The sequence below is a fragment of the Henckelia pumila genome, chromosome 4, assembly GCF_033568475.1.
Source record: "Henckelia pumila isolate YLH828 chromosome 4, ASM3356847v2, whole genome shotgun sequence".
Lineage (NCBI taxonomy): Eukaryota > Viridiplantae > Streptophyta > Magnoliopsida > Lamiales > Gesneriaceae > Henckelia > Henckelia pumila.
In genome coordinates, this window is record NC_133123.1 from 226,565,694 (window position 1) to 226,586,336 (window position 20,643).

General features: G+C 35.7%; 2 protein-coding genes and 1 pseudogene across 2 annotated transcripts; all 3 read left to right on the plus strand.

Moving 5' to 3' along the window:
- The first annotated feature begins 2,120 nt into the window (after window positions 1-2,120).
- Window positions 2,121-3,491, plus strand: LOC140862837 (heat shock 70 kDa protein 4-like). The gene has a single exon (XM_073265878.1). It carries the CDS (start codon window positions 2,697-2,699, stop codon window positions 3,489-3,491), a length of 795 nt encoding a protein of 264 aa, XP_073121979.1. The 5' UTR covers window positions 2,121-2,696.
- An 8,120-nt stretch (window positions 3,492-11,611) lies between these two features.
- Window positions 11,612-12,790, plus strand: LOC140862838 (uncharacterized). Its single transcript, XM_073265879.1, has one exon. The coding sequence runs from the start codon at window positions 11,612-11,614 to the stop codon at window positions 12,788-12,790; it is 1,179 nt and encodes a 392-aa protein (XP_073121980.1).
- A 3,252-nt stretch (window positions 12,791-16,042) lies between these two features.
- On the plus strand, window positions 16,043-19,765 carry LOC140862839 (heat shock cognate 70 kDa protein-like; annotated as a pseudogene).
- Window positions 19,766-20,643: the final 878 nt, after the last annotated feature.

Below are 20,643 nucleotides of genomic sequence, written 5' to 3' on the forward strand. Positions count from 1 at the left end.
TTCTAAATCTTTCTGGACGCTCTAAACGGCCAGAGACAGAAGACGTTTTCTTCTCTTTTCTTTTCCATAATTTCTAGGTTGGATTTTTTCTATTTTTTTTAAATTATGAAGCCAACTATGCTTGGCTAAGTTTTTATTTTTGATTCAAGTGATATTTTCTTGTATTCTAATTTATCACTGTGATGTTTTGAGAATTAATTGATGTTCTTGTTTGTTTACAGTCTTTGTTGATTTATAATTTATTCCATGAAAGTTGTAGGTCGATTAATCTGACAAATTAATTGATTTTACGTCTTTTGAATGCTATCCATGAATTCAGTCATCCGTAATTGTCATGAATGATTGGTACTTGAGTAGCGATAGATTAGGTGTGTTGTGTTATCATAGCATGTTTGATCTAAATAAATCAATGAAACTAGATTTAACAATTGCAGCTATTTCGATTGTTAGATTTTAGGATTAGCTGTTTTCACAAATCGAAAAGCTATTTTTAATCAATATGAAACGCTATCGTGCCCAGTTTGTTATTGATAAGTTTTGACTGCATGCTGGGTTTGGTCAATTAAATTAGAAAAACACAAAAATCTTAGTGGCTATCCCTATGATTTTAAGGTTAATTGCTAGAAATTGCATGAATAAATTATTTGTTAGCCAATGACCAGTGATATAATTGAAATACAGAAACCCCTTGAATCAGAATTTGGTAAATTATTGAATTTCATGTTTATTTAATTGTTCATCTCATTTATTTAATTCTCGCTATTTTTTTTTAATTTTTACTGCAAACCAAAAACTCCATTTTTAACTGTTTTCATTTGAAAGAGATAAATCTCTGTGCCTTTGGATTCGACCCTGCTCACCATTAATTACACTCATTTTATTCGGGAGTAGAAATTTAAGTTTGGTGGCTCGACGACATGCCTATCAGATATCCAATTTGATTCATGAGAGTCGAGTGGAAAATACGATGGCACATAAGGTTGCTCAATTTTTTTTTCTTCCCCTTCACTTTTTGTATGGGTGAATAGTGAATTTCCCTCCTGGTTAGTAGAATTTGTATTAAACGAGTATTCTTAATAAATTTACAGGTTCCTATAAAAAAAAAAGGTATTCTCGAATATTAGTCATATATGTGCTATTAGGGAGACCATATATTAATATTGGAAGGCAAAAATTAGTTGATTTGACCCTTATCTACTCACATCTCATGTATTTATTTGGTATGAAAATTAAGGGGAAGACTGAATATTAGTTGAGTGAAATTTTCACACGGATTATTAAAAAAAATGTTTGAAATGGTTTATGATGAACTATATTGAACTCTTATAGAGTTAATCGTTTTGGTTAAGCGATAATGAATATGAAATAATAGTTATAGAGACTTATTATGTAGTCTCATTTGGGCAGGCCTAAGTCCGGACATGATAATTTTTTTATTCTAAATTATTTAAAATTGACATATTACAATTTTAAATGCAGCTAGTTACACCTTTGGGTCCATATTTTTGTAGACGACTTCATGCATATGAGGTTGTAATTAAGTCAAGAGTCAATTCTGTCATCAATTTTATATGAATTTATTTAAACTTAAAACAAAATTTAAATATCTTTTTGAAATTGTAAATTCTAATTTCTAACTAAAGAAAGAATAAGAAGACTTTACCTTGGTTGGTCTTCCCTTCATTCACCAGTTTGTCATTCTAATATATTTGGATTGTTTAAGGCTATGGGTTGCTAGGTATTATAATTTAGTTTTTAAAGAATTCTTTTGATGACAGAATTTTCTGATTAGTTTGATTAGGTCCGTTCGGTTATCGATCGAGCGGAATTGTGCAAAATCATATATATATATATATATATATATATATATATATATATTAATGAGTTGTGCAAAATTATATATATTACACGGCGTAATAGTTGATGAATACAATAGATAAGTATTATTATAAGCATTAATTAAGTGATTATACAAGAAAATATATTATTATTAATGAAAAAAAGTAATGAGGATTTTTTTAGTTTTTTTTTTCTTGGAGGATTTGAGTATTTGCCTATATATTATCAACAAGCGGGTCTATTTTTGTAGAAGACTTGGGAGTCTTTGTGCAAGCCAACAATTTCCCTCTGTACAAAGTCATTGGGGGAGGAAAAGACAAGTCGTCGGAGATTTGTCATATATATTTTGATTCATAACATTAAAACTAATAAATATATGATTTCCTCGAACATTTCATATAAATTATTATATGAAATAATATTGCCAGAAAACATTAATTAATTCGAGCCTCGTAGTAGGCAATGGCTGGAAAAAGTGAAGGACCGGCGATCGGAATCGACTTGGGAACCACTTATTCATGTGTGGCCGTGTGGCAACGGGATCGTGTCAGGTCATACAGAATGATCAAGGCAACCGCATCACACCATCGTCTGTAGCTTTCAATGAAACCGAACGTCTCTTGGGCGATGCTGCAAAGAACACTAACACTGTTTTTGGTGAGATTACGTACCGATTTCTTCGTTCGCTCACCTTGTTTGTTTCTAAAAAGTTCAATCTGCAATCACCCTATGTTTCTTTTGATGCTGCAAAGAGGAATTTGTCTGCTATGGTGCATACGACAATTGGGATTGATTGTTTGTAAGATGGAATCGATTTTAACTCTAAAATAACACGTGCCAAATTTGAGGAGCTAAACATGGACTTGTTTGAAGAATGCATTAGCCACGTTGAGAAGTGTTTGAAGGATGCAGAGATGGACAGGAAAAACATCCACGACGTGGTGCTTGTTGGTGGATCCTCTAGAATTCCAAAGGTTCAACAACTGCTTCAAGGTTTCTTCGATGGTAAGGAGCTGTGCAAAAACATTCACCCCGAATCTTTAGCCTATGGTGCAGCAATTCAAGCGGCAATTTTTAGTGGTCTGAGTGCTGACGATATTCGAGATCTGGTGCTGTGGGATGTCACCCCTCTCTCTCTTGGTGTGGAGGTTTTAGATAATTATACTAGTGTAGTAGTACCTAGGAATACCACAGTTTCTACGAGGAAGAAACAAGTGTTCACCACTCATTCTGATAATCAAACTTGTATGCCGTTCCGAGCGTACGAGGGTGAAAGGCCTAAATCACAGGACAACATTTTGTTGGGTGAATTTACTTTGTTTGGCATTTCTCACGCTCCAAGGTGCGTCCCTCAAATAAAGGGCTGCTTTGATATCGATGTTAACAGAATCTTAACTGTGACCGCTGAAGATAAAGCAACTGGTAATGCAAATGGAATCACTATCAGCAATGTTAAAGGCATGTTGTCTCAAACTGAGATTTTGAGAATGTTAGAACAAGCCGAGAAGTTGAAGTTAGAGGATGAGGAGCATAATATGATATTTCAGTCAAAGAACTCTTTGGAAGATTATGTTTACGACGCTAGAGCTGTGACAAGGATACTCACATCAAAGTTGAAAGGAATATTATTTCTTGAATATTTCGGTCCTTAATATATTTAATATTATTAGATTTTGCTTTCTAGAAAAGTTATAATATTTGGCAAATAGTGTTTGAATATTTCGAATATCTTATGAAATATATTTGCCATGATCAAATATATCTTGATAAGGTAGATAATCGATATGTTAAATATTCGATATTATCAAGATATGATTTGCTAGATTTGATAGAGTTTTATTTCTACTTAAACTTGTTTTCTTATTCATGTAGGACTCTATCTAAGAAAACCTTCAAGACTTGGATGCTAATCTATAAAAGGAGGTTTTCACGTACAAGAAAAAAAGGACTTCAAACGTACAATCCGCTGCGTAACCATTGAAGAATTCCATCAGTGAATTTGAAGAATTATGAAGCAAGGTTTTGCAATCATTGTTATCGCGTGCCCCCGTGTTGATGTCCGTATTAAAGACATCAGAGACAACACTTTGGGAATTGTGTTGTTGAAGATATTTCGTGTTTCTTAAATTTAGGCTACGTGAGTTGCATCTATTGTATTTACTCTGATTTGTTTAGGATGCAAGTCTGATTTCTCAACTTGTTGAAAAATTTAGGATTTAATGATTTTTCGTAAAATCACTAATATTGCTTTGTAAGACTGATCTTACTTTTTCTAGTGATATTTAGCCCTAAGGCACCCGCATAATTTTTATACTCGTGCAAAATTATTTATTTGAGTTTTATTTTCTCTTTAAATTTTCCGCTGCACTGTGTTGTCTTTGGTGTTACAACACGAAGTACAACACTGCCTCTTTTACATAACAAACCACGTACATCGTTTTTTTCACGTGGCATCAGAGCCACCACTTGACTTTACTAAGTGAGTTCCTGGTTTGTGTTGCAGGTCTGTTATGGATACTCCGTACACAAGTGCAATTTGTCCACCTATTTTGGATGGGACAAATTACGGCCCTTGGAAATTGAAGATGAGCATATACATTCAATCCATCGAGTCCAGGGCCTGGAAACATGTTCTTGATGGTTGGTCACCTCCTATGAGAGATGATGATATACCCGGACCAAAGCCAAGAGCACAATGGACAGCCGATAAAAATACTGCGTCTATTTATAATGCAAAAGCTCTTAATGTTATTTTCACTTCTATTGATATTAATATGTTTAATCTAATTGGTACTTGTACTTGTGAAAGGAATGCTTAGGAGAAACTTCAAACCCATTGTGAAGGCTCGGCAAGTGTCAAGAAGACAAGGATGCGTCTCCTAACTTCAAAATTTAAGAAATTGAGAATGGAGGAATCAAAGACCATCATGGAATATAATGGAAGATTGAATAGCCTTGCAAATGAAGCATCTGTTCTTGGTGATCCTATTTCGAACGAGATACTTGTATTCAAAGTACTTCGTTCTGTCCCCAAAAGATTTCACACCAAAGTTTGTGCTATAGATGAATCAAAAGATACATATATAATGGGTTTGGATGAGTTGATAAGTTCTCTTCGCACATATGAGATGGATTTGGAAGCCTAAGATGACACTAAAGGTAAGTCCATTGCCTTTCAAGTATCTAATGATGTTTACAATGATTTTTCTGAAGTTCAACAGGAAGTAAAGGAATATGATCTTGAAGAAAATTCTATTGCCTTGATTTCGAAGAAATTCACTGATTATCTCAAAGTAATGAAAGAAAAGAAGGATGTGAAAGGTGCACAACCTTCGAAATTTCCTAGACTACCTACTTCAAAGAAGCCTAAAAAACTATCTACTACTCGAGGACCTCGTCAAAGGTATGAAAAAAAAATTCAGTCCTTAAGTAAAATTTTTGATAATGTTCAATGCAGGGAATGTAAGTGATATGGACACTATGCATATGAGTGTGCCAATCGGCTTCGTAAAGGTATGAATGTTTCTCTGAGTGATGATGATTTTGAAGGAGAACAAGAAAATGCTGAACAGAGAGATCTAATATCTTTTACTGCTTTGCTGAAAAGTAAGAAAAATTTTAAGATTAATCCACTCGGTGTTGGTTCCGGTGTTGCAACACCTGGACGCAACACAATTCAAAAATCTGTATGTTTTGTTTCTTCTAACCTTGATAATTCCAGTGATCATAAAGAACAGTAGCTGAAGCATATACTATGGAAGGTATACAGAAACTCTATGAGGAATTGTACTGTGATTGGATCAAGAGGAATCAGTTGAACACAACTCTCTCTAAAGAGAATACATAATTGAAAGTTGCTGTGGCTAGGCTGTAGGTTCTCATGAGCAAGAAAGATCTGGAATTAGGGTTGTTAAATTTAGAACTTGAAAAAGCAAAAACAACTCTTGCTGGTTTTAATTCAAGTTCAAACAAAATTGATACTCTTTTGACTATGGGTAAAAATGATAAGTTTGGACTTGGTTTTAAAGAAAGTGTTTTTGAAACTGGTGAATCTTCCAAATCACCAGTGTTTGTGAAGGAAGGTAATGATTCCTTGAAACAACCTTCAGTGGCTTCCCAAGGTAAGAAACCTATACCGTAGAAAATTGTTCCTGTTCCAAAGCCAAATCAATGGAAGCGTCCTTTTGTGTTTCATTACTGTCTCAAACCTGGTCACATCAGACCATTTTGTCGTAAGCTTACGAATTACTATTTGTTGTGGTAATCTAAGAAGGTGTTGCCTCCCGTGTTGCACAACACCAAGCGCAACACTGGCAGAAAAGGACCCACTATGAAGAAAGTTTGGGTACAAAACTCTGATGTTAAAAGTTTTGTTATTTATACTTCCTTGAAAGCTAACACTGCAGAAAATTGTTACTTTGATAGTGGAAGTTCTCGGCACATGATAGGTTTGAAAGATCACCTCACGGACTACATTGAACAAAATGGTGGTAGAGTGACCTATGGAGGTGGTGCAAAAGGAAGAATTGTTGGCAAAGGAACACTCAATGTGGAAGGATTTCCAAATCTTCATAATTTCTTGCACGTTGAAGGACTTAATGCGAATTTAATTTCAATTAGTCAACTGTGTGATGATGAGTTACATGTGAAATTTGATAAGAATACTTGTGAAGTTTTTTATAATGCTAATCATTGTGTTATGACAGGTACAAGATCAGTTGATAATTGCTACCAAATTTGTGAGGAATTGGCATGTAGACACTCAAAGGTTGATGAGTTTAGTCTATGGCACCAAAAGCATGGACATGTGAATTTCAAGACTTTAAAGAATTTGAGTAAGTTTGAAGCTGTCAGAGGTCTTCCAAATTTAAAGTCTGGTGTTCCATACATTTGTGGTGCATGCCAAAAAGGTAAGCAAACCCGTGTTTCGCATCTCGTGTTACAACACTGTGGTACAACACAGTGTCTTGAACTTTTACACATGGATTTGATGGGTCCAATGGAAGTTGAAAGTTATGGAGGTAAAAAGTATTCTTTGGTATGTGTTGATGATTTCTCTCGTTTTACATGGGTGATATTTCTTAGAGAAAAATCAGACACTTTTGATGTTTTTAATAAGTTGTTTACCAAGATTACTAACCTACATACTTTGACAGTAGCAAGGATCAGAATTGATCATGGAAAGGAATTTGAGAACTCGTCTTTTTCTTATTTGTGTGATAAGAAGGGAATTTCACAAGAGTTCTCCGCTCCAAAAACTCCTTAACAGAACGGAATTGCCGAAAGGAAGAATAGGACGTTGCAGGAGATGGCTAGGGTGATGATGAGCTCAAAAAATATCTCCAAGAGATTTTGGGCAGAAGCATTAAACACAGCATGCCATATCTTTCTAATCGTGTTTATTTGAGAAGTGGTTCTTCGATGACTTCCTATGAAATCCTCATTGGAAAGAGGCCAAATCTCAATTATTTTCATATTTTTGGCTGTGTATGCTATGTTTTAAATGATAAAAATCACCTAGCAAAATTTTATTCCAAAAGTGATAAGTGTTTGTTCCTTGGTTATTCTATTAATAGTCGTGCATATAGGATGTATAACCTTAGGACCAGAGCAATTATGGAATCTATTAATGTTGTTTTTTATGATGGTGCAGATGTCAAAGGAAAATCTGTTGAAGATGATATTGAAGGCTTGCTGGAAATTCCTCTCGAAGAACACAGTGTTGTCCCGGATGTTACCACATCAAACACAACACTGGTTCCTCCAGAACTGTTCATGAAGAAAATTCCCAAAATAATAAGGAAACTGAGGTCATTACTGAAAAAGACATTCTAAGAAATATATAGAAGAATCATCCATCATCATAAATTATTGGAGATGTTCATGGAACAAGACAAACCCAAGCTAAGGACAAAGTTGACTACCGCAAGATGGTTGGGTTAGTATGCATGAGTTGCATGTACTCACAGGTAATGCATTCTTGTTTTGTATCCAATATTGTATCTAAGAATGTCAATGGTGCTTTGAATGATGAATTTTGGGTAAATGTCATGAATGAAGAACTTGAGCAATTTGTCCAAAATGATGTGTGGTTTTTAGTTCCACCTCCTGATCATGGTAATGTCATTGGTACAAAATGGATTTTCATAAATAAAACCGATGAATCAGAAAACATCATTAGGAAAAAAACAAGGTTGGTTGCTCAAGGGTATACACAGGTTGAGGGGGTTGCTTTTGATGAAACCTTCTCTCCTGTTGCCCGCATTAAGTCAGTCTGAATATTGCTCGCTATTGCATGTCATATGGGTATAAAACTTTACCAAATGGATGTAAAGAGTGCGTTTTTGAATGACATTTTAAATGAGGAAGTGTATGGAAAGCAACCGAAAGGCTTTGAGGATCCACACCACTTGGATCATGTTTACAAGTTGAAGAAGACACTTTATGGCTTGAAGCAAGCTCCACGAGCTTGGTTGGTAGGTTGACCGAGTATTTGCTCGAAATTGGCTTCAAACGAGGTGAGGTTGACAAAACCATTTTTATTCAAAAGGACAAAGGTGAAATTCTTATTTGTCAAGTTTATGTTGATGAAATTATCTTTGGTGCTTCTTCTCAAAAGCATGTTGATAGTTTTGTTGAATGCATGTCTTCTACTTTTGAAATGAGTATGGTAGTAGAGTTAACTTAATTTCTTTGATTGCAAGTTAAAGCACTCAAGTGATGGTATTTTTCTGTGTCAAAATAAGTATGCAAATAATTTGGTGAAAACTTTTTGCAAAGAGAATGTTAAGAACATGAAAACTCCAATGGGCTCGAGTGAAAAATTGAAAAAAGACAGTGTTGCGGCTATTGTTGACAACACCATGTATCGCAACATGATAGGGAGTCTTTTGTATTTGACTGCTAGTCGTCCTGATATCATGTTCAGTGTGTGTTTGTGTGCTAGGTACCAATCTGATCCAAAGGTAACCCATTTAAAAGCTGTTATGAGAATTTTGAAATATGTTTCAGGTACATTGGATTTGGGATTGTGGTATACGCGGGAAACCAACGCTAACCTTGTAGGTTTTAGTGATGTTGATTGGGCTGGTGATGTTAATGATAGAAAGAGCACTACGAGTGGGTGTTTTTATCTTGGTAATAATTTAGTTTCATGGTATAGTCGTAAGAAAAATTGTGTGTCACTTTCGACTGCTGAATCTGAATATATAGCAGCCGGAAGTTGTTGTTCACAACTTCTTTGAATGAACCAAATGATTGAAGATTATGGTTTTAAGAGTGAACCCCCCATTGTTTATTGTGATAATTCGAGTGCTATTGATATATCAAAGAATCCAGTTCAACACTCACGCACAAAACACATTGACATTTGTCATCACTTTATTCGAGATTTGGTAGAAAAAAGTATGATTCGAATAGAGTTTGTTGGAACCAATAACCAATTGGCAGATATTTTTACTAAAGCATTAGATTTAGAGATATTCTCAACCCTTCGGAGATCTCTCAGCATGTGTGCATTATAATCATTTGCATGTGTTGTCTTCGATGTTACAACACCACCGACAACACTGTTGTTTCTCTTTTCATGCATGTTTAGGATTTTAGGCATTCTGCATTCACTCTGTTAGGACATCCGTAGCAGTAAACCCCACTCGGGGGTTTATGTTGTGCCACGTCATTGCCACATCAAAAGTTAAAAACCTCACTTATTTTTAAAACCTCTCTCTGTTATCATAAACTTTTTCAACAATTTTTTATGGGTCCCACTGTCAATTCACTTATTTTATTTATAATTTACTTGTTTTTATTTATAATCTTATTAATCATAAATTATTAATTAGTGGTTTTAATCATATAATATTTAAATTTTATACATTTATCTATTTGAAAAATTTACTAAAAATAAATTTTTTTTAAAAAAAATCGTTACAAAAAAAGAAACAATACAATTGGGAAATTAATAATAAAAAAAGTGATAAAAAATTTTAAAATAACAAATTGAAAAAAAAGAAAAAAAAGAGCAGCACGCGTCCCAACATGCATTCCCTACAACAAATAATAAAAAAACAAACATAAACCGGTCCCAAAATCCTGGGACCGGTTTATGGAAAAAACTTTAAACCCCACCCCTGCAATGGGGTGGGATTTATAGTGGGAGGTTTATATTTTTATAAACCTCCCACTACAGATGCCCTTATGTGTAGTGTTTAAATCTTTGTTACAGTGATTCAATTGATGCCAAGTTTTTCTGCAAAATTTTTAAAGTACACTGACCCTCTTGCTTTTGAACTCTGACTAAACAACCAAGTAGTTGAGGAATGTACGTGTATACCATGTTCTTGTTCCATGTGAAAGGTGATTTTGCAAATTCAGGGTTCACCTTTTTATCAAGTTTGTTGACCAATGTCTTAAATACAAACTTTATCTAAAATCGGAAGAAAATGGAAAAAGCTACCTAATTGAGTCCAATAAAGACTGTTCTTTTAGTGTGCATGCCACCACTTCTGGAATTTTTCTGAAACACAAGGGTAATCAAGTGTGTAAGTTCCAAATATATTTTTAAAAACTTTGGTGGTGTTGATGATGTTGTCAACACGAGATGCAACACTATACATGTGAACATATCATTTGCTTGTGATTGTATTTTTATTTTATTTTACACTCTATTTAGGCATAAACTAGGACATGCATATGCATTTTTGCTAATAGGGTTCTGTTTTTGGGTAAGGTTCTAAATAGACAAATTTCGATGAATTACCCTATTTACTAAAAATTGAATTTTTGGTGATTGATTTTTTGTTTCAGTGGAGTTTATTCTGGAATATTTGGGCTGAAATATTTATCTCGGTTTATTGCCTTATTTATTGGATTTTATCACTTAATCTCGGTTTTTAATTTTGGCCGTTAGGAAAGTTACCGTTAGTAACTTGGAGAGATGATGATTTAAGATAATTATGAGTTTGTTAAGAAAAATGTTATCGTTTGAGATAGGATTCGTATATATTTGTTTCACTATTTATTGGGAATTATCATCTTTTTGATTTTTCAATTAACCCGAGTGTGTTCTCTGCAAACCCTATACCCTTTACGCTCTCAAAACTTTATTTGTAATGGCAGGCTTTGATCCACAGGATATTCGAAGTGAGATGGGTCATGTGAATCCCAATGTTGTTGTCGGTGTTGCAACACCGGAAATCCCATCCACAGCGTCTTCTCTGCCGTTTGTTCCTGTTCCCGTGGAACCTATTCCACTTGTTGTTCTCATGCCCGGCGAACCTAGGAACGCGATTGATTTGGAAAATCTCCCGGATTTTTCTGTGTCGAACCAAGTTAATCCCCCTCCATTGATGGCTCGCCGATCGAAGAGGCAAGCAGGGTATAACCTTGATTTTACCCAGTCTAAGAGATTTTACAAGGGTCCCCGCATATCCATGGCTGAAGAAGATCGCAGCTCTAGTGATGATTCAGAGGATGCCGATTATGAATTTGTAGCGAGGAAAAAATCCTCACCCTCTGTAACCGCCTCTGCCTCCGCTCCGACTGTTGAATATGCTTCTGAGAATGATGATTCAAGCTCTTCTGATGAGGCACCTCCTCCCACTCAAACCAAGAAAGTAGTTGGTGAATCATCTAATCCTACAGAGACTCAAGAAAATTTGTCTGATGAAGATTCCATGTTGGCACAAATTTGGAAAGCCTTAAGCAAGGAAAGGCTGCTTTTTCTGTTCCTCCCTATGCTCATCTCTCCGATGATGAGCCTGATATTAAGATGATGGGGGAGTTTGCCAAGGGCAAAGCTCATCAAGATTCTGGTAATTCCTCATCTTCTTCTTCTGTCGATTCTGGTGCTGACTCTTTAGATAAAAGTGCTGATATAGAAGATGAAGAAGACTCTGATGAGGTTTCCAGCATGGATGGTGATGATGAACCTCTAGAGAAAGAGGATATTTCAACTGCTGAAGCCAGTGTTGCTGTTGGTGTTGTCAACACCACAGACAACACTGTTGATGAGAAATATGACACAGATTCTGCCCACTCCCTCATGTTTTATTCTGGAGAAGCTGCTAATTTTTGGCCTCTTTTCATTCATAGAGGACTGCTGGATGAGAGGAACATTGATGTACGCTCCTATGATAAGTACAATCTAGTTGATTTTTTGAAGCTTAGGAAGCTTTATTCTACTGTTGTTGTTGTGATACCCTATTGTAAGAGGGTCATTTTGGAATTTTACGCTAACCTGACCTCAAGCATTGAAGATCTAGAGTCTGTAAAGTATGGTTTGGTGTATCTTTGGGGTAGGCTGTTTGATTTTACTCCAACTGTTATCAACTCTATATATTCAACCCCAGATGTAGATGAAGGACACCATCCAGATGTCAATGAAGTTATTTCTGTCCTTACTGATGGCTTGGTCAAAAAGTTTTTTGACCATTTTTCTGCAGCCAAGTTAACTACATTTTATTATGTCCTTCACAAGATAGCTGTGAGGAATTGGACGTCTTCATCAAACTCTACAGTAATCACAAGACCACAGGCGTTCATTCTTTATGCCATTGGGGCTGGAAGTCCTTTCAATTTTGGAAAGCTGGTATTCAAGACCGTGCTCCAGTTTGCTGATGGAGGTCTAAAATCTACCAAGCTACCGTTCCCATCTTTGATCTATGGCATTTTGGAATCTCGAGGATTTATCCGCAATATCACAGAATATCTCTTGGATCAACCTGAGATTTTGAAGTTAGCAGGTGGATTCCTAAAGGGAAATCGAGTTCTTGATTTACCCTGGAATGCCACTCCTACTCCTGCTGCTGAAGTTGCTGATGTTGCACCCGGTGTTGCCGACACGGGTGACAACACTAAAGAAATAGTGTCTATCACTAATCCTCTGGAATTCACTACTGCTACCATTCTGCTCCTGATGACACGTGTTGAGGAGAAGATTGCTCAAGCATAGGAAGATATTGCCTTCTATAGCACGGTCTTGGCTGATTGTCAGAGACAACTTGATATTTCTGGCCAAACAGGGGGAGATAGTGCACAAGCTGAAGCTGGTCCATCTGGAACTAAAGATGATGAGGATGAAGCTACTGCTCAAGAGGAATCCAATAGTGATCAATTTTAAATTTTGCTTCTTCTCTCATCTTTGCTTACTTGCTAAGTTTTAATTTTAATATAACTGTTTTGTTTGATCTAGTTATTGTTGAAAATCGTGTTCAGATCAATTAAGAATTGATACCCGGTGCAGCGGAAGTTTAAAAATTTTTATTTTTTGATATGGAACGATTCCATATCATGGGTATCAAAACTTTACGATTAAATTATGCAAGTAAAAATAAAATCACAATTAAATTTTTACCTCTTCAAGCAACGACTTGATTATGGACATCAACAGAATTTAATCTGCTCTTCTTGTATATCCCGGGAACCGATGGCTTCACGATCAATCTCCGGAATAAGGTCCACGAACAGAAAACAAAAACCCTCTGATTGATTGCACTAGAAATCAATCAGATGTTTATCGATGAGAATAAATAGATTTGATCTGTCAATTCGGAATGTAATTTTTCACAAAAATCACAGACCGAATTTTCTCAAAAGGGACAGAGGAATTCGAAAATTTCCCTTGAATATTATGAGTGATTTTCAAAAATTGCAAGATGGAATGCTTATGATTTTTGAACACTACTCATATATTTATAGATAATTTCTAGACTAGATTAAGTTATGATTATATTAGGACTCTAACTCCTTAGAGCCCACAATCCATAACTTAAGCCCAACAAGCCAAGCCCGTTATTATAGAAATTAATATAAAATTCATCATGACTCCGATTGATAAACCGATTTAACCAATGTGCACAGAAACCATTTCTGCACCTTTTAAAGTCAAGATAATTTTTCTGAATCCGAATTCAGTGATTTCCAAAAATGCCCATCCCTATGTCATTTTAGGAAATTCCACTCCCTTTTAGTTAAGAAGTCCAACTTCTCTTTCATTAAATTTAACTCTTTAAATTTAACTATCTCAACAGGGTTTAGTAATCCATTACTTGTGTGACCCTCAATGGTTCAGAGATACAGCTAGCCGTGGGCTCACAACTCCTTGTGACTCGGAACAACAATTTCCGACTTGCCCAACGAATCATGGTAAGAGCGTCTAGCAACATCGCCCCATGATTCCCTAGGTATCACTGATAGTGCCTGCAAGAACCAGTAGATTTTGGTTAGCGTACAGTACGGTCCCTTCATCCATATATCCCGATCGAATCAACAAACATTGGTGCATCGAGAGTCGTTCGAGATTCGATAACTATGCATTACATCTTGGAGATCAAATAGTGACATCGCATGTGTTACTAGGAAAACCGAGTAACCTAAAACACATCATGTACTCTGGCCAGAGATTCGTCACACTAATATCTCCTCAGATCGCATAGGATATCCACACTCGCAAGTATGTGGTGAATCCTTGACAACAAAGCATCGACTCCTATATGTGTCGTAACTGTACCCAATCCTGACACCTGATGACCCCAATAGAGTCGGTAAACGAGTCAAAGTATAGTACTAGCATATAGAGTCTCAATGATGTTTCAAGTAGTAACATCTTCTACCCCCTTTATGATGTGCCTCAATTTCTCTTACATGCTTTAACTAGACTAACATCTTCTACCCCCTTTATGCTTTGAATATGATTTATAGAATCCCTAACTCATGGGTCGTGTTATCCTTGGTTTTGCCCACATGAGGGACAACAATTCAGGGGAAGACTTAAAATTCAGAGGGAGAAGAATTTTTTAAACTCAGGGGGAGTTTATGATTATTTTTACTTGTGCAATGTTTTGTCCAGAAAGCAAAAAGGGAGAGATTGAAAGGAATATTATTCCTTGAATATTTCGGCCCTTAATATATTTGATATCTTTCTAGACAAGTTATAATATTTGGAAAATAGTGTTTGAATATTTCGAATATCTTATGAAATATATTTTCCATGATCATATATATCTTGATAAGGTAGATAATCGATATGTTAAGTATTCGATATTATCAAGATATAATTTGCTAGATTTGATAGAGTTTTATTCCTACTTAAACTTGTTTTCTTATTCATGTAGGACTCTATCTAAGGAAACCTTCAAGACTTGGATGTTAATCTATAAAGGAAGGTTTTCACGCACAAGAAAAAAGGGACTTCAGACGTACAATCCGCTGCGTAACCATTGAAGAATTCCATCAGTGAATTTGAAGAATTCTGAAGCAAGGTTTTGCAATCATTGTTATTGTGTGTCCCCATGTTGCTGTCCGTGTTGAATACATGAGAGACAATACTATGGGAATTGTGTTGTTGAAGATATTTTGTGTTTCTTCAATTTAGGCTACGAGAGTTGCATCTATTGTATTTACTCTGATTTGTTCAGGATGCAAGTTTGATTTCTCAACTTGTTGAGAAATTTAGGATTTAATGATTTTTCGTAAAATCACTAGTATGGCTTTGTAAGACTGATCTTACTTTTTCTAGTAATATTTAGCCCTAAGGCACCCGCACGAATTTTATACTCGTGAAAAATTAGTTATTTGAGTTTTATTTTCTCTTTAAATTTCCGCTGCACTGTGTTGTCTTTGGTGTTACAACACGAAGTACAACACTGTCTCTTTTACATAACAAACCACGTTCACCGTTTATTTCAAAAGTTACCAATTTCCGATGCCAAAAAACTCAAAACTGAGATTGAATCTGCTATAGAGTGGCTGGATGAGCACAAAGATGCAGAACGAGATCTGAATGAGAATAAAAGAAAGGAGTTGGAGAGTATATGGGAGCCTATTCTTACAAGATCATATTGCTCATGATCGAGAGAGAGATGTTCATTTGGTGTATTTTCTAACTTTGAATTAGTATGCATAATAACCTGAACTTGTCCTGGTATGGTTTTGTGCTTCCTTTTTTTTTAGCCTTGATTTTGTTTACCCAAACCTTCGACTTAGCAGATACGGTGGGAACTATATATGGTTTGTTAGAATATGTATGAAAAAATCGTTTAAATTGTGTATTATTTTCGTTTAAATTCTAAAAATAGGGTATCAAATTAGGAGTTGAGATTTTGATTATACATAATTATATAGCTCATGATTTAGAGAGATGTTCATTTGTTAGAATATGAAATAATATTGCAAGAAAACATTAATTCGATCCTCATAGTAAGCAATGGCTGGAAAAAGTGAAGGACCGGCAATCAGAATCGACTTGGGAACCAATTATTCATGTGTGGTGTTGTGAAAAATACTCGCAAGCGTACGAGTGTCAAGTTTTAATAAAGTGATGAATCAAGTATCGTTTCCACGAGGAGTAATATGAAATTATCTAGTACTTTTAATTAAAATTGTCCTAATTTTATTAGGAAAATTAATGATTAGAAGGTTTGCAATAAAATAAAAATAAGCAATGAATTTTTAGTAGAAGGCACACAATTTTCAAAGAAATATCAATGAGAGAATAAATGGTCTAGATGTTCAGATTTCACCTGATTTCGACAACAACTACTCCTAATTAATTTATCTTCATGAATTCCTTTTAATTAATAACCAAGAACGCTTAATTATATTATTTCCCTCTCGCGAGCAACAAATAATGTGTATCAACTAAGATTCAATTCCAATATCCCTATTAAAAATTTAGTCTTAGTGATATGTGAACAACGATGTTCTTCCTAAGGCTCCATTAATGATATATACTCTTTCGAGTTATATAAACAATTAACAGTGTAATTTCTATTGGTCATATTCAAAATCCCCTCTCCCGAGTGCCAGATTTTAGATAAATATAACAAATCAATTATTGATCAAGTAATTGAAAAGACAATCAATTCTAGAAAAACAATTAATCTACTAGAATTCAATCCAAAAATATCAAAAACTCGTAGAAGAGTCTACACCAGGTTCCATTGTCCCTCTATACTCTAAAATTTTAGTTCATAATCAAAATATTGCAAAACCAATTCATGTTCATGAAATTAGACATCAAATCAAAGTTTAATGACAAAAGATAAAGAAAACAAATCCAAAGATGCGATGCCGTGTCCGAATAACGCAATCTTCTTCCTTGTTCCAGATTTTCTCTTCAAGTTTGCGCAGATTTTTTCCTCAAATTTCTCTCTCGATCGTGCGTGTGATTCTCCTTTGATGTGCGGCGGCCTCCTTCAATTGTGTGCAAAAGAATCCCTTTTATATGTGCTTTAACTCCAATAAATAAAAGCCCACGAAAGTCCGAAGGTTTCCTTCCCGAAAAATCCAAAAAACTGACTTTCGCGATGGCGCGCCCGCGCCTAAAGAGAGGGGCACCCGCGCATGTGATTCTGTCTCCTGGATGCTCAAAATTTCTCATCAGGCATGCCCGCGCATGCCTCTCGGGTGTGAAAATCTGCATTGCGCGACAATTTTCAAAAAATCATATCTCACAATCTAACCGTCGGATTGAGCTGCAATTTTGACAGTAGCTTCAAAATATCCTAAAATGTATTATTAACAGTGAAGATCGGATTTTGATGCATCAATAATTCCCAATAATTTTCTGAAGTTGATACTCCATAATGCATCCTTCCGCTTCTTCTTGCTACTTTTGCACCAATCCTTGAAACTCACAAAAACAACAACTAATACACATAATATCACTCGATAAATCACAAAAGTCAAGCCAAATCATATATAAATTAAGTGCATAAATTGCACTTATCATGTGGTCATGTGGAAACGGGATCGTTTTCAGGTCATACAGAATGATCAGGCAACCGCATCACACCGTATTATGTAGCTTTCAATGAAACCCAACGTCTCTTGGGCGATGCTACAAAGAACGTGGTCGCCATTAACCCCACCAATATTGTTTTTGGTAAGACACAATGCTAGTGTTTGGGAGAGCTTTCTAGAAGCACATCTCGGCTTCTCCTTAATTACAAAATTTCACAAATTTTCAAAATTTTGTTAAGAAAAGAAGCTGAGAAATGCTTCCTAAAAGCTCTTTTAAACACTATCTATATGTGATTACGTACCGATTCTTTGTTCACTCACCTTGTTTGTTTCTAAAAGGCTCAATCTGCAATCTGCCTATGTTTTTGTAGTCTAAAACATAAAGTACTGTTGTATTATGAAAGTATATATAATATAATGCTTCTCTGACTAACTTTATAGATGCTAAAAGATTTATCGGTAGGAGATTCAGCGACCCAATGGTCCAGGAAGATGTGCGGCTTTGGCCATTCAAGGTTATTTGTGGTGAAAATGATAAGCCACTGATTGTTGTTACCCACAAAGGTGAAGAGAAGAAATTTGCTGCTGAAGAAATTTCTTCGATGGTACTAACCAAGATGAAGGAGACTGCAGAAGCTTATATCGGATCTACGGTGAAGAATGCGGTCATAACCATACCTGCTTACTTCAATGATTCCTAGCGGCGGGCGACTAGAGATGCTGGAACCATTTCTGGGCTCAACGTCTTGCGTATCCTTGTTGAACCAACTACTGCCGCCATTGCCTATGGTCTTGACAAAATGTCTAGTAGCATATCTGGTGAGAAGAATGTGCTTATTTATGACCTTGGTGGTGGCACTTTCGACGTTTCTCTTCTCACGATGGTGAAGAGCACCTTAAAGGTTAAGTCAACGGCTGGAAACACACACCTTGGAGGAGAAGATTTTGACAAAATAATGTTGAAACATTTTGTTCAAGAGTTCAAGAGGAAGCACAAAGAAGACATAAGCAACAACCCCCGAGCAATGAGAAGGCTGAAGACAGAGTGTGAGAAGGCCAAGATTAATCTATCTTCTATGGTGCATACAACTATTGTGATCGATTGTTTGTACAATGGAATCGATTTTAACTCCCAAATAACACATGCCAAGTTTGAGGATCTAAACATGGAATTGTTTGAAGAATGCATTGTCCACGTTGAGAAGTGTTTGAAGGATGCCGAGATGGACAAGGGAATTATCCATGATGCGGTGCTTGTTGGTGGATCCACTATATTTCCAAAGGTACAACAACTGCTTCAAAATTTCTTTGATGGTAAGGAGTTGTGCAAAAGCATTCACCCCGATGAGGCCATAGCCTCTGGTGCAGCCATTCAAGCGGCGATTTTGAGTGGTCAGAGTACTGATGAGATTTGTGATCTGGTATTGTGTGATGTCACCCCTCTCTATCTTGGTGTGAATCTTGACAGTGGTGAGATGAGTGTAGTAGTCCCTAGGAATAACGCCGTTCCTACGAGAAAGGAAAAAAATGTTGAGCACTGTTTCTGATGACCAAACTAGTGTGACATTTCTAGTGTACCAGGGAAAAAGGCCAAGAGGAAGCGACAACATTTAGTTGGGTACATTTGTTTTGTCTGGCGTTTCTCCCACTCCAAGGGGAGTCCCTCACATAATGGTGTGCTTTGATATCGATGTTGATAGAATCTTAACTATGACCGCCCGATATGAAGCAACTGATAATGCAAATGGAATCACTATCAGTAATGTTAGAGGCATGTTATCACAAAATGAAATTTTGAGAATGTTAGAACATGCCAAGAAGTTGAAGTTAGAGGATGGGAAGCATAAAAAGAGATTTCTGGCAAATAACTCCTTGGAAGATTATGTTTACAATGCTAGGGCTGCGACAAGAAAATTCACTTCAAAGTTAGGAATTGCCAATGCCAAAAAAATCGAATGCGAGATCAAATCTGCTATGGCGTGGCTGGATTATCACAAAAATGCAGAAAGAGATGTTATTGAGAATAAAAGAAAGGAGTTGGAAGGTATTTGGGAGGCTATCCTTACAAAATTATTATAGCTTATGATCGATAGAGATTCATTCATTGGGTTTATTTTCAAAATTTGAATTTTTATGCATAATTTGAACTTTTTCCTTTCATGTTTTTGTGCTTTTTTCAGATTAATTTGTTTACCCAACCTTTGAATATATGTGTGGGGCCAATGAGGTCTTGGTCTAGTAGTTAAGACTGAGGCCCTGAGACCACGAGGTCTCAGGTTCGATTCCCACTGGCTGCGGGTAGATTTTCTAATTTATTTTGGTAGATTTAGGTACTTTCTTTGCTCGAGACAAGCACGTCTCGAGTCTATGCTCAAGTCTCGTCGATTGTGCGGGCAAATTTCACTCTTTAGTGTTGTAATATGATATAATTTTGAGATTCGATGTAATTTGTACTAAAAAAAAGAATATATGTGTGGAAAATGGGAATTATATATTGTTTTTAGAATATTAATGAAAAAATCGTTTAAATTGTGTTTTATATTAGTTGAAAATTTGAAAATTAGCCAGCAAAATCGTTATATCGTGTGTGTTTTGTTTTTTGCTTTTTTTTTTGGCCTTGGTTTTGTTTACCCGAACTCCAATGGTGCAAATGTCGACTCCTCTTTCCTTATTTCTGCGATATATAGATTTTTCAGACTAGTCAAACCATGATGGGTCGGGCCAGGCCTATCATTTTGGCAGGCTAGAATTTTTCATCCCAACCCAACTCAAGGTGGGTTGCGGGTTAGGCAGGCCGACCCGTGGGTTGGCTCACTACAGATAAAAATAAATAAAAATCATTATAGTTAATTATAAATTTCATTTCATAAATAAATATTAATAAAAACATATTAATAAAATATTTAATTATTGATTTCATACTTGAAAATTTTATATAAAATATTTAATACAAAAAAAATTCACAATTTTCATTAAAAATATATATATCACAATAAAAGTAAAAAATAATAATAATTCTCCACGCCCACGGGCCAACCTAGGCCTGCGGCAGGTTAATCCGCA

What these genes read in the sequence shown, in the direction of transcription:
- LOC140862838 (XM_073265879.1), top strand. Translation starts at nt 11,612, where the DNA reads ATGGGGGAGTTTGCCAAGGGCAAAGCTCATCAAGATTCTGGTAATTCC.
- LOC140862837 (XM_073265878.1), top strand. Translation starts at nt 2,697, where the DNA reads ATGGACTTGTTTGAAGAATGCATTAGCCACGTTGAGAAGTGTTTGAAG.